A 15272-nucleotide genomic window follows, 5' to 3' on the forward strand; every position below is an offset into this window, starting at 1 on the left:
TATATAATAATATATGTAATAATATATTTCCTTGCAATGTGCCTTTGAATTCACTAGAAAATTGGACTACTTTAAGAAGAGTCAATTCCTTAAAACAGTCCCCTCCCTCACATGTCATAGCCCTCCCCTCTTCAGGGAGTGTCTAATTATTGTCTGTGCTAGCCCAACTCCTTTCTACTTCCCCTTACCTTTCTACATGACTTTTTTTGGTAGCTGCCAGGGGAGGAACAAAGGGGAATACCATATAGCAAGGGTAAGCCAACTCAGGCCCTCCAACTGTGGTGCTAATCCTGTTAGGCATAGCAAGAGTCTGACAGCCACAGTCATGGCTCCCGGAGGCAATTACCAATTGGGTCATGCCATGCCTGTGGCAGTCAGAGTCTCGCTATGCCTAATAGGATTTGTAGATGCATCACAGCTGGAGGGCCTGAGTTTGCCTACCCCTGCTATATGGTATTTCCCGTAGTTTCTATCGCAAAAGCTCCAAAAAAAAAGGAAATGTAGGAAGGTGAGGGGAAAGGCAGATAAGCTGGGCCAGCACAGACAATCATTAATGGAATTTGTAGTTGCCTAATGGGATTTGTAGTTGCATCACAGCTGGAGTGCTGGAGTTTGCCTACCCCTGCCATAGAGTATAACTTAAGTGAGCCAATTGGGGCTGCTGACATGTCACCCAAGATGGCAGCCTTAGGAGTAGACTGTTGGATGTCTAAGCAAGGGAGGCTTTTACAAGTAAACAGTATACATTCAATTAGTTACATGCACATGTAATCTTATAATCTTGAGCTGAATGGTGTAATGACAGGGTCTCTTTACCCTTGGTTCTAATAAAATAAAGTCACCTTTCCATGTCTTCATATTTCCCATAACTGCTCTTCATAAAGAATCATTTCCTTGTGATTTGCGGGTCCTCAGAAACACTTGTTGACTTGGTTCTGAATTGTATTCCTGAGATATTTTCATCCTTGGTATGTGGTTCAGCCTTCCGAGGAACCTTATTGGGCAGCAAGTTGGGAGGCAGCCAGATGGAAGTCTGTAATTACATATGTATATTACAGATTATATAAACTGTTGTGGCGGTTCTACACAAGAGATACAATACTATATAAACAGACACGTGCCTAATGTCAACGTTCTAGAAAATGATTACACTATGTGCCTTCCAATGTTTATTCGTAAGTCAAATGTTAGCGCTATACTGTCCCTATTTGTGATCAATACTCCTAATGTGACAGACAGCAATAACACATGGCACATAATTTTACCCCTCCCTACTAAATGCCCCCCCCCCCGCAAAAAAGAAAAAAAGTATTTTTATTTTAACAAGTACCCCTGTGAACTACATCTCCCACAATTCCTTGGGAATGTAGTGGGATTTGGAGAGCAGATCTGTGGAGGGTGACATGGGGAATCAATGCCTGTGGGCGGGTCAGAACCTGGCCCTCCGCCTCTTGGACCCACCCACTAAGGTAAGAAATTGCCTGTGGGCGGGTAATGACTAGGTGCTGATTGGACCCTCTCACTTAACACAACATGATGCAAAGGCATCAGTGTACCCATATGAGGACTGCTGAGAGGAGGAAATGCAACCGGTTGCCATTGTGTTTATGGCGACATCACTTTCTCCATTGCTTTCAGCACCGGTGGACAAAGTGAGAGAGTCAATCCCTCTCAGCCCCAATGCATGCACTTCAGATCTCTGATCAGCCCCAATGCATGCACTTCAGATCTCTGATTAGCCAAAATGCATGCACTTTAGGCCTCAGTGTCCCCATATGTGGACTGCTGAGAGGAGGAAATACAATTGGTTGCCATTGCGTTTCTGGTGACGTGACTTTCTCCGTCACTTTCAGCACTGGTGGACAAAGTGGGAGAGTCAATCTTTTCAGCCCCAATGCATGCACTTCAGACCTCTGATCAGCCCCAATACATGCAATATGCCCTTCCTTTTGCAAGGTATGTTCAATTTGTTGGTTATGTGTTTAGATGAAGCACTGAGATCTTGAGAAATGCTGAATTAGGTTTTACTTGCTTAGGAGAACATTACATCGGAATACAGCTTTATAAAGCATACAGAGAACTTCCTTTATATATCATAGATAAACATACACAAGCATAGAGACTAACATTGCACTAGAGCACCATCTACAGCTCAAAAGGCATAATTACACAAGTAATACAATCAGTATGCTGTTTACATAGGTTCCCTCCTAAAATTCCTACCAGACCTTAAGGGTCTGGTATGACTTTTGGGGGGGAACCCCACGCTTTAAAAAAAAATGTGGTCCTTCCTAACATTCCTAGAAGACCTAAAGGGTCTGGGTATTGTTTGGGAGGGGGAACTGCACGCTTTAGGAATAGAAAAAAACATTTTTTTTTTCTTTAGAAATGTCAGTTTTGCTGCAGCAGGTTCTATACATCCTACAGATCCACCTCTTAACCGGCAGGTTAAGGGCCCCCATGGGTACGAAATTTAAAGGATTTTTTAATTTTTATTGTTACCCTTTAAGTGATGTTAAAAACACTGCTCCTTTATCTCCTTTATAAACTGTATTTTTGAAAAGTTTTTTTTATTTATTGATTCCTGTCCCCTAGTGCAGAACCCGGATCCCCATACATGTCCCCGAGGGCAGTACCCGGATCCTCATACATGTCCCCCATGGCAATACCCCCATACACCTTTTATGGCCAATAACTTGCATATAAGCCCTCTTAAAGGGGACAATCATGTTTGAAAGTTCTATCCCCATTGACTTGCGTTGAGTTCGAAATTGAACTTTTTGGATGTTCTAAAGCTTGAATTCGAACCGAACTCGGGCCTGTTCGGCGCATCACTATTAAGGGTAAGATTCCCTTGCAAAGTGAACACCCTAATGAACAGTCCAGATGCCACAATTTCAAACCACCAGTAGATTGGAAGCTGTGGATGTAACATCTCATTTCAAGCCATAGTGACCTTCTGAGGGCCTGGATGCTTTGGGGGCCACTGTGAACCATTCCCTGGTGCAGGGGTAGGCAAACTCTGGCCCTCCAGCTGTGGCGAAAGTTCCTCTAGGAGTCATACCTGTGGCTGTTAGAGTCTTGAAATGCCTAATGGGATTTTTAATTGCACCATAAGTGGGCGGCCGTAGTTAGCCTACCCCTGCCCTGTTGGATTTAATGACTGGTGGACAACCTAACCAGTTAGTAGAAGAGAGGTAGCTATTTTTCTCAGTTGTAAATGAAAATACTACATCAAGATGACTTTGTAAATGCATATAAGTTCTACGTGACCAAATCCCTGTAGCTACACAGCGTTTGTTCTTTCCATGATGATGGTGCCGGCATCACAGAGACTTTCCTGTAACCTGAAGAAACATCTGAAATTAATTTCCCAGCTGTCTGTAACAGCATCCAGAGGCTATGCATTTACAAGTCCCCAAGGGGTGTGCCGCACGTGGCGGTGGCACAGATGAAGCAAAATACTTCGAAAAATCTCTCTGTAGTTGGGGTAGTCATGCTTAAGTCATCCTACACACATTTTCTTTAAACAGTGCCAATTTCAAGTCTCACAACTTCACAAAGCTAAAATATCAGCTTAAGGATCCTTATTGTTCTAAAACGTTATTTTTAGCAGAATCCTATGAGACAATGACAGTCACATGGCCAAAATAACGATCCTTATCCTTGTGTTAAAGAGACCTTCCTATAAACCTGTAAAAGCTGTCTTTGTGTAGACATCCAAAAGCCCTGAGACTGCTCCTGGGCACCACCATCTTGAATGCACCCCCAGCATATTCAAGTGATACTCTACAGCATTTCCCTTCCCTACCCCAGAAAACAAAAAGGAAGAACTGGAGCACCACAACCTAGCGCAATAAGGCCGGTTTGGATGGGATGAAAAAAGAGCATGTAATGTTTGCACTCACATGTAAAGGATTTAATGAAGGTTCAGCGATATTAATCCATGTGTGGTGGCGTGGCATGTTTGAGATGAAGCTGATGAAAATCTAGTGGTTGGAGGGACTGTGCTTGTCCACGAAGGGGGGGTAAGGAATAGGTAACCACAGAAGGGATGACAAGAACAGCAAATGGTGTGATATCGTTAGTTGGTGCAGAGTGAGTGCAAACATTAGATGTTCTTCTTTCATCCCATTCAAACCAGCCTTATTGTGCTAGGTTGCGGTGCTCCGGTTCTTCCTTTTTGTTTTCCAGTATACATACAAGACACCCCGGTCTGATGCTATCAGGAGCTGCACACCAGCCTCAATACACAACCACACCCGAAGTGCACTTTTCACATTGGACTTTTCTTTGGAACTTTCCCCTTCCCTATCCCATTTCCTTACACCAGCAGCTACATAAAAGGTTATGTGGGAGGTAAAGGCAGAGGAGCTTGGTTAGCACAGAGACTTATTAGACACTCCCAGGAGAGGGGGGGGGGCTAATACGTTCAAGGAGGGAGGGGGCTGTGCTAGGGAATTAATTAGTCAAAATTTCTAGCAAGTTCAAAAGGCAGATTGCGAGTGAATAAACCATTTATTTATTCAATGGCAAAACACTGCAAGTAATTAAAATACTTGATCGGTCTGTGTTTTTACCTGCAATATTTTACACGGTCTCTTTAAAGCTTTGTGAATTGAGCCTAATGTCATATTCAGTAAGATATGTGCTTTTCTGCTACCGAGCAGAAAAACATTCACCAATCGTAGGGTCCATTTACACCAAAATCAGAAGGAAATCTCAAGTCAACGGAGGGTCCATTGACTTGCAATTGTAACTTCTGATTTCCTTCCAATACGTTTTGTAATGGATGCTAATGGAAGGACCCCCAAAAAATGAATATGTACATTTTAATGCAATCTTATTTTTTATTCCTCGTGCCATCACCTATACACAGAGAGAATGCCACACGCCACACCCAGTTTTTTTCCCCAGTACCCCTGTGAACTACATCTCCCACAATTCCTTGGGAATGTAGTGGGATTTGGAGAGCAGATCTGTGGAGGGTGACATGGGGAATCAATGCCTGTGGGCGGGTCAGAACCTGGCGCTCCGCCTATTGGACCCACCCACTAAGGTAAGAAATTGCCTGTGGGCGGGTAATGACTAGGTGCTGATTGGACCCTCTCACTTAACACAACATGATGCAAAGGCATCAGTGTACCCATATGAGGACTGCTGAGAGGAGGAAATGCAACCGGTTGCCATTGTGTTTATGGCGACATCACTTTCTCCATTGCTTTCAGCACCGGTGGACAAAGTGAGAGAGTCAATCCCTCTCAGCCCCAATGCATGCACTTCAGATCTCTGATCAGCCCCAATGCATGCACTTCAGATCTCTGATTAGCCAAAATGCATGCACTTTAGGCCTCAGTGTCCCCATATGTGGACTGCTGAGAGGAGGAAATACAATTGGTTGCCATTGCGTTTCTGGTGACGTGACTTTCTCCGTCACTTTCAGCACTGGTGGACAAAGTGGGAGAGTCAATCTTTTCAGCCCCAATGCATGCACTTCAGACCTCTGATCAGCCCCAATACATGCAATATGCCCTTCCTTTTGCAAGGTATGTTCAATTTGTTGGTTATGTGTTTAGATGAAGCACTGAGATCTTGAGAAATGCTGAATTAGGTTTTACTTGCTTAGGAGAACATTACATCGGAATACAGCTTTATAAAGCATACAGAGAACTTCCTTTATATATCATAGATAAACATACACAAGCATAGAGACTAACATTGCACTAGAGCACCATCTACAGCTCAAAAGGCATAATTACACAAGTAATACAATCAGTATGCTGTTTACATAGGTTCCCTCCTAAAATTCCTACCAGACCTTAAGGGTCTGGTATGACTTTTGGGGGGGAACCCCACGCTTTAAAAAAAAATGTGGTCCTTCCTAACATTCCTAGAAGACCTAAAGGGTCTGGGTATTGTTTGGGAGGGGGAACTGCACGCTTTAGGAATAGAAAAAAACATTTTTTTTTTCTTTAGAAATGTCAGTTTTGCTGCAGCAGGTTCTATACATCCTACAGATCCACCTCTTAACCGGCAGGTTAAGGGCCCCCATGGGTACGAAATTTAAAGGATTTTTTAATTTTTATTGTTACCCTTTAAGTGATGTTAAAAACACTGCTCCTTTATCTCCTTTATAAACTGTATTTTTGAAAAGTTTTTTTTATTTATTGATTCCTGTCCCCTAGTGCAGAACCCGGATCCCCATACATGTCCCCGAGGGCAGTACCCGGATCCTCATACATGTCCCCCATGGCAATACCCCCATACACCTTTTATGGCCAATAACTTGCATATAAGCCCTCTTAAAGGGGACAATCATGTTTGAAAGTTCTATCCCCATTGACTTGCGTTGAGTTCGAAATTGAACTTTTTGGATGTTCTAAAGCTTGAATTCGAACCGAACTCGGGCCTGTTCGGCGCATCACTATTAAGGGTAAGATTCCCTTGCAAAGTGAACACCCTAATGAACAGTCCAGATGCCACAATTTCAAACCACCAGTAGATTGGAAGCTGTGGATGTAACATCTCATTTCAAGCCATAGTGACCTTCTGAGGGCCTGGATGCTTTGGGGGCCACTGTGAACCATTCCCTGGTGCAGGGGTAGGCAAACTCTGGCCCTCCAGCTGTGGCGAAAGTTCCTCTAGGAGTCATACCTGTGGCTGTTAGAGTCTTGAAATGCCTAATGGGATTTTTAATTGCACCATAAGTGGGCGGCCGTAGTTAGCCTACCCCTGCCCTGTTGGATTTAATGACTGGTGGACAACCTAACCAGTTAGTAGAAGAGAGGTAGCTATTTTTCTCAGTTGTAAATGAAAATACTACATCAAGATGACTTTGTAAATGCATATAAGTTCTACGTGACCAAATCCCTGTAGCTACACAGCGTTTGTTCTTTCCATGATGATGGTGCCGGCATCACAGAGACTTTCCTGTAACCTGAAGAAACATCTGAAATTAATTTCCCAGCTGTCTGTAACAGCATCCAGAGGCTATGCATTTACAAGTCCCCAAGGGGTGTGCCGCACGTGGCGGTGGCACAGATGAAGCAAAATACTTCGAAAAATCTCTCTGTAGTTGGGGTAGTCATGCTTAAGTCATCCTACACACATTTTCTTTAAACAGTGCCAATTTCAAGTCTCACAACTTCACAAAGCTAAAATATCAGCTTAAGGATCCTTATTGTTCTAAAACGTTATTTTTAGCAGAATCCTATGAGACAATGACAGTCACATGGCCAAAATAACGATCCTTATCCTTGTGTTAAAGAGACCTTCCTATAAACCTGTAAAAGCTGTCTTTGTGTAGACATCCAAAAGCCCTGAGACTGCTCCTGGGCACCACCATCTTGAATGCACCCCCAGCATATTCAAGTGATACTCTACAGCATTTCCCTTCCCTACCCCAGAAAACAAAAAGGAAGAACTGGAGCACCACAACCTAGCGCAATAAGGCCGGTTTGGATGGGATGAAAAAAGAGCATGTAATGTTTGCACTCACATGTAAAGGATTTAATGAAGGTTCAGCGATATTAATCCATGTGTGGTGGCGTGGCATGTTTGAGATGAAGCTGATGAAAATCTAGTGGTTGGAGGGACTGTGCTTGTCCACGAAGGGGGGGTAAGGAATAGGTAACCACAGAAGGGATGACAAGAACAGCAAATGGTGTGATATCGTTAGTTGGTGCAGAGTGAGTGCAAACATTAGATGTTCTTCTTTCATCCCATTCAAACCAGCCTTATTGTGCTAGGTTGCGGTGCTCCGGTTCTTCCTTTTTGTTTTCCAGTATACATACAAGACACCCCGGTCTGATGCTATCAGGAGCTGCACACCAGCCTCAATACACAACCACACCCGAAGTGCACTTTTCACATTGGACTTTTCTTTGGAACTTTCCCCTTCCCTATCCCATTTCCTTACACCAGCAGCTACATAAAAGGTTATGTGGGAGGTAAAGGCAGAGGAGCTTGGTTAGCACAGAGACTTATTAGACACTCCCAGGAGAGGGGGGGGGGCTAATACGTTCAAGGAGGGAGGGGGCTGTGCTAGGGAATTAATTAGTCAAAATTTCTAGCAAGTTCAAAAGGCAGATTGCGAGTGAATAAACCATTTATTTATTCAATGGCAAAACACTGCAAGTAATTAAAATACTTGATCGGTCTGTGTTTTTACCTGCAATATTTTACACGGTCTCTTTAAAGCTTTGTGAATTGAGCCTAATGTCATATTCAGTAAGATATGTGCTTTTCTGCTACCGAGCAGAAAAACATTCACCAATCGTAGGGTCCATTTACACCAAAATCAGAAGGAAATCTCAAGTCAACGGAGGGTCCATTGACTTGCAATTGTAACTTCTGATTTCCTTCCAATACGTTTTGTAATGGATGCTAATGGAAGGGTACGGAAAAATGAATGGGTTTTGAATGGGGCTAGTTCAAACTGGATCCATTGTGTTAAGTTGCACTGACAAAAGTAGTGCCTATTCCACATTTTTTCAGCTCAACCCAACGTAACACAATGTAATGCAGCGCAACGGAGTGGTGTGAACTAGCCCCATTCATTTTTTGGTGCCCTTCCGTTGGAAAACATATTGCTACTGATCGCAGCGCAAAGGATCTGGTATGAATGGGCTCTTGCTGTTCTAACCTTGAAGATTCCTGCCAGCTGGACAGAGTAATAAAACGGTATAGTTAAATAGGACCTAACACCATTCAACACCTGTTGGCTCCTTTGATATACTGACACTGGAGAGGTAGGAGAGGTCAGGTGGGCATTGTCAAAGGGTAAATTCAAGGCAAAGCCAGCCAATCACGGTCTGCCTGAGTTCTGATTCCAGCATAGGAGACAAAGAAAATGCTTCCTCCTGCCTGCAGCAGACTGGTAACATCATATCAGCCTAGGCACAGTCACTGGACTGAGAAAAGATACAGATTTTATGATATTGTACATTGTGATTAAGGATGATCGAACTGGCCTGGGTTCAGTTAGCTTGGTCATTCGCCAAACCAAGCCAAAAATTCAGATTTGCTGAAGGTCTAAGCAAACTGAATCCAGGGCCGTCTGTGTCCAAGCAACCAATGACACGGTGCAACCCACACAGTATCACTGGTTGCCATGACACTAGGGATTCAGTCATGCAGCGTCATTGGTTGCTACAATGTGGGTTGGTGCACCATAACAACCAATGATGCTTTGGTGACACCAGCCTCTCAGCAACCAATGACACTGGTTCCACCTAGCAGACAGTGACCCTCACAGCATCATCAGTTGACTGTAGTTGAGGCACACAGCATCTTTGATAGCTAAGATGCATGCAGATGCACCATAATAACCTATGACATTATGGGACCACCAGCCTCTTAACAACCGTTGACACTGTGTGACCTGCACATTGTCATTAGGTGCCAAGACGCTGGTGCTCCTATGGTGTCATAGGCTGTTATGGTGCACCCGGTTGCACCTTAGCGATCAAAGATGCTGCGTGGCGCAGCTACCTGTCAACCCATGATGTTGTTAGAGTCACTGTCTGGTAGGAAACAGACAGGGGTTCAGCAAGTGGGCAAACTGGCCAAGCTGTTTTTCCATTTGACAAATCGTGTACAGCTTGGGTTGAGGTTAAACTCAAGGTTGACCTGAACCCAAAGCTTATCCTTAGTTGCGACATGGCAGGCCTCATGTAGAATGGTAAAGGTCTACTTTGGCTTCTAAAACAGATACTGTGTAGTCAAGCTGCGCCTCACCAGATGCATTGAACCGCCACTTTCAACAAGCTCCATCTGGATCCAACAAATAACAGAGAAGTATCGGATGTCATCACCTGTTTAAAAGAACATTGTGTTTAGCTACAAATGGTATCTACTGTCTTTGTCTTACCTGAAACATAACACCATAGGATTTCCACTCATCCTCTGTGCACCGGCTGCCATTGTTTCCTCAAGGTTCTTGTTTTGTATACAGTATTTTATATAGTGTTTGAAGAAGCTACAAGCTGATCACATCCAGATTAACAGGATTAAGCATATTTATTTTGTAATGAAAATGAAAGAAAACAGAAACTTTAAAGATATCCTTACGTGACCTAAGTCAACCATGGGCCTCATCCAAGAATTATATATAGGGTGTGGAATACTCTGTCTACTTGTTAGCAATTTAAAATGTAATTGTAAAAAAACTCACCCATTAAGGTTTCACCAAGAACTGAAAATGGCAAATTTATGAAAAATATGTCTTACCAAAATACATGAGAGGTTCATGATGTATTAGAATTAGGGTTGCACAGATACCAAGTACTGTACTCGGTACAAGTACATGTACCGATACATTTTAGCTCCAAGACTAGACTAGAGAAAAATTCAAAAGTTAGGAGGCAGCTGTCATGTGTAAGGAGCACAGGGAGCTCCTGGGATTTGTGCATCTCTGTTTTAATGTACGATTTTGTTTTTATAAATCTAAATAAAGGGATGCACCGATACCAGTTTTGCGAGTACGAGTACTGGTACTTGCCGAGTACAGTACTTACAAGTACAAGTACTGATACATTTTTGTTTATTGTCATGTGACAGCTTTTCTAAAACAATACAGACTAATGATTTCAGGACAGTGGTGGAGCGCCAGAGCCAGGTCCCAGCTGCAAGCGCTGCAACCCTGGGAGTTCTCATGAAAATGCCAAGTATCTGCACTGGTACTCGAAAAGTATCTGTGCATCCCTATATACTTGAAGGCCAAAAGCAGCAAGTACATTCTATCCTGGTAATCAGCGGTTACTACAGGCCTCGTCCTCCTTCTTTGTCAAATCAGAAGACTAAGAATGAAATGATGAAATGGTGTGTGCATGGATAGAAAACTGGCTACAGGAATTAGAAACAAGTTTCGATAAGTGGTCTTTCGTTGGGTGTAGAGTGCCTCCTCTATAGTATGCTGTTCAATTTTGGTCACCAATCCACCGAAAGGATGTCTGTGAGCTGGAGCGAGTCCAGAGAAGGGCAACAAAACTAATAAAGGGGTTGGATGGCCAAAGCTACGAGGCAAAACTGCAAATATTCAACTTGTTCAGTCTGGAAAAGAGGTGATTAGGCGGGGACATGATAGCAACGTACAATTAGTTTAATGGTGACGGTAGAATCAGTCATAAACTGTTTACTGTTCATTCATTTAAGAAGACGAGAGGCCACCACCTAAAATTGGTCCCCAACCAAACCAAAAGGTTTGGATGTTAAACTGAGAAGGAGATTATTTAGTGTAAGAGATGTACATTTGTGAAAACTCCCTTCTCCAGGAAGTGATCTCAGCTAAGAGTACTGACTCATTCACGAACCTTATAGATGCTTTCGTCTGGCAGCACGATATACAGTGGTACAGGTACTCTTGGTACTCATAGTGACTCATACACAAACACACACACACACACACTCTATAGGTTGAACTCAATGGACCCCTGTCTTTTCTCAACCTCAACAACTTTGTAACTATGTAACAATGAATTCTTGACCAAAACTGTACTGATTAACTGAACTGGAGGTCAGGAACTTCGCTGACAGGGGCACATGAACTACAAGACTAATTGAACAGAATTACAAATCTTTACACGTGGTAAAGTTCATAGTTCACAGAAATGTGTATCAGCTGTTCCATTAGTTGTTTGGCTGATTGTATGACGGGTGAGCTTCTGAGAGGGGCAACATGCTGTTTTTCCTTCTGCTATTTTAATAAGGTAGCAGTGGTGTCCCTATAGCCTGTTTGCCACCTGTGTTGGGGAAAGGGGGTGGTGTGGGTGGTGTTGCATGCAATCAGAGCAACAGGAATTGGAGGAGGAGACAGAGCTGCCAGATATGAGGGTGACGCCACTCTCTGATGACGTTGAATCTTCCCCGGCTCTTAGCAACCTGGGACACTCTGGCCGGCGTCCTGTCCAGCTCCTGGCAACCAGTGACATCACGGGTTGCTATGAGCTGGGTGGGACACTGGCCAGAGTGTACCAGCTTGCTAAGAGCTTGACTGGGATATGTGTAAGGTCCATACACATTTCCCCATCAAGCAAGCTCCTAGCATCCTGGGATGCTATGGCCGGCTGCCCGCCCAGCTCCTGGCAACCAGTGACTTCACTTGAGCTGGGCATCACTCCGGCCACAGCTTCACAGGTTGCTAGGAGCTTGATGGGCAGATGTGAATGGACCTTACACATATCCCAGTCCAGCTCTTAGCAACCTGGGATGCTCTGACCAGCGCCCCGCCCAGCTCCTGGCAACCAATGACTTCACTGGAGCTGGGCAGGACTCCGGCCACAGCTTCACAGGTTGCTAACAGCTTGAAGGGGAGACATGTGTCGACACTTACAACCCCCCCCCCTTTCCCCCGCGCCTCTTAGCAACCTTGGACTCTCGGGCCGGAAACAGGATGGCATGCCGCTCTGCCTGCTGCCCCCTCACCATGCCTCAGGCTGCCTTATTAAAGAAACGGCCCTGCAAATGAGCATACTGTGTCAGCACATAGGTGACGGTGCCATGGCACACCACCCATCAACATAAAATGGTGCAAGGTCACCCCCATATTAAAAAAAGGTGGATACCAACTCTACCAAGGCTTGGTGGCTCCTTGCATAGGTGAGGCCAGAATTAGGATGGCGGCCTTGGAGCCTCTTCGGGCAACCTGTGGCAGCTTCACAAGCTCTTTCTTTCTTCATAAACTGCATCCAAGATGAAACAGGAAATGCAGATAAATAGTTTTTTCTAATGAGACACTTTTATTTGTGATTTTTATGTTTTGCCTGCATTTGTTCCATATCTGTATGAAGTCTACATTGCATCTGTCACGTCACGACATGAAATGAACCTTGTTGCTGATAAAGATGTGTGATGGATGCTGTTCTGTGTCCCCCGCAGGCTTCGCCCTGGAGTGCGAAAGGTGTTTAGCAATCAATACAAACACTTGTACTGGCCACTACGAGACCTGCAAGACCGCCCAGAGCCGCTGCATGGTGACTCTCACGGAGACGTCGATGACTGACGGTGAAAGTAATTCATTTCTTTGTTAATTGTGGATGGGATTGTCTAAATATAAAAACGGGGGGAGGGGAAAGTCATCACATGACCGATCTGTCCTTTAAATCTGAACTCTGGGCACAAAAATGTTAATTGCAAGGTATTTCACACTGGATGACTGCACAGGCCTGCAAAGCTCATCAAGATTCAAGGAAGAATACACATGGCTCTTGTATTTAGGATTTAAGTTTGCTTATTCGCGGAGTTCAGCTTTAAATTTTAAAGGACCAGTCCATCCAAATATGATATATTAGTAGTAGGCTGGGTCCGGTGGGCTGATTCAGCTCTGGTTCCTTATATTCAGCCAACAGAAGAAAGCTGTGGGGCGCCGGATCTATCTATTCAAGCAGTAGGGGTTCTTAATGAGAAAAAAAATGAGAAATTTGTCTCCTGGTGCAGACAAATTTATTAAGATCAGGATCAAAGGTAGATAAAAAACATACTCACAAAATTCAGCATAATAATGATATAAAAAGTAAGTCCATGGACCCAACAGAAAGTCTATGGAAGCTGCACAATCGTGTCTATGTGTCAGCAGAGGAGACTGTGTGATGTGTGATCACATCATCACACATCACACAGTCTCCTCTGCTGACACATAGACACGATTGTGCAGCTTCCATAGACTTTCTAGACCCAGGCGGCCCGCACGGCATCAGGGGGGTGTCCTGGCCGGGCTCCCCTGTGACTGGGCCCCTTAGCGGCCACCTGGGTCGCTGTGGCTATTGTTACGCCACTGTCCTCAAGAGATAACAAAAACTGTCAGATCTATCAACAAAATATCAGTTTTGGGTGGACTGACCCTTTACCATTGCTAAACACAAGATGAGGCATGAGGCAGAATGCAACAGTATGTTGACACCCCAAATTATTAATTGCTGCTACCACAATCAGCTTTTCATTTTTATGTTTCAAAAAAAAAAAACCTATTGCTGTAACTTGTTATCTGGAGTTGAACTTGAATTTGTTTAGCCATTTAAAAAAAAAAATCTTTATCTAAGAGAGCAGGGTGACAACGCTTCTGTGTTATTTCACCAACAAATAAGCTGTGTTGTCACTCTTTTAAAAGAATACGAAAAATAACTGATCCGCTGGCTATACTACATGACTGGGGTGACTGAGATAAACCCCCTGTATCAATGCTCTGTGACAGACTCCTCCTATATGTCATTTTTGATTTTGCCCATAGTTCCATTTTAATAGTTTATGGTTTTTTTGCAGACACTTACAGCAGCGTCGAGCTGGTGAAGTCTTGTGCCAGTGCCTACAACTGCACACACCCAGCCACCCTGAGTTCTAAAGACTACAAAGTGAGAGTGACAAGAAAGTGCTGCGACCGGGACTTCTGCAACAACAACAACATCACTTGTAAGTCTTCCCTAGATAGATTTAGTTATATCTACTATATTGTATATACACACTATATTGCCAAAAGTATTGGGACACGCCTCCAAATCATTTTATTCAGATGTTCCGTGACATTTCCTGGCTACTAAATACTCCGCGGTCACCTGTTACAGGTATTATAACAAAGTGGAAGCAACTGGGAAAATCCCTCACGCGAGAGAGAAAAATTTTCTCCCGGAAAGGTTTACTCTCCTCGATCTATCAGAGTAAACCTTTCCCTCTCTGTGTTTTGTTTTGCTGAAAACGGGGCCGCCGTCCGTCACAAAAAAAAAAAACAGCATAGGAATGAATAGCTGGGCTGCTATTGGCTATTTCAATTTGCAGTAGCCAATAGAAAAGTAGCTATTGCATCCTCCCACTGCTGCTGTCAATCAGCAGAGGTGGACCTGAAGTTCTCCATTAGGTCTTCTTCTGCTGACTGACAGCAGCAGAGGGCGGGTGCAATAGCTGGCTTGCTATTGGCTATTGCAAATTAAAATAGCCAATAGCAGCCCAGCTATTCATTCCTATGCTTTTTTTTGTTGCTTTTTTTAATATCTGACTTCTTGCAACCACTGTACAGCAGAGCATAAACTGTAGGAGGGCAAAGCAGCACAAGGAGCAAGTCAGGAGTGTTACATTGCAAAGGACATGCTGAAAGGAAGAGAGAGAGCACAGAAAGAGGTGCTTACTAGTGTGCTCCTCCTTTCACTGTCCAGTTGGTGGGCAACGTGGTGCGCAGGGGAGACCTGTAAGTGTAAGTGAAACTGCAGCAGAGTGATCAGGTCCCCTCCTCTGCCAGGCCGGACTGTTCTCATGCTTCTCAATGTCCCAGGCAACAACTAGCCTTC

The 15272-nt window shown here is 43.9% G+C and overlaps 1 protein-coding gene across 1 annotated transcript in view; it reads left to right on the forward strand.

Annotated features, from left to right (window-relative positions):
- LOC108785318 (phospholipase A2 inhibitor and Ly6/PLAUR domain-containing protein-like) overlaps positions 1-15272 on the forward strand; it is a 42582-nt gene that overhangs the window by 2970 nt on the left and 24340 nt on the right. The window contains exons 2-3 of the mRNA XM_018554365.1: positions 12877-13008; positions 14257-14403. Coding sequence (XP_018409867.1) covers positions 12877-13008; positions 14257-14403 — 279 coding nt within the window. The remainder of the gene's footprint in view (positions 1-12876; positions 13009-14256; positions 14404-15272) is intronic.

This window comes from Nanorana parkeri, unplaced genomic scaffold, assembly GCF_000935625.1.
Source record: "Nanorana parkeri isolate BGI_ZX_2015 unplaced genomic scaffold, ASM93562v1 scaffold155, whole genome shotgun sequence".
NCBI classification, from domain to species: Eukaryota; Metazoa; Chordata; class Amphibia; order Anura; family Dicroglossidae; genus Nanorana; species Nanorana parkeri.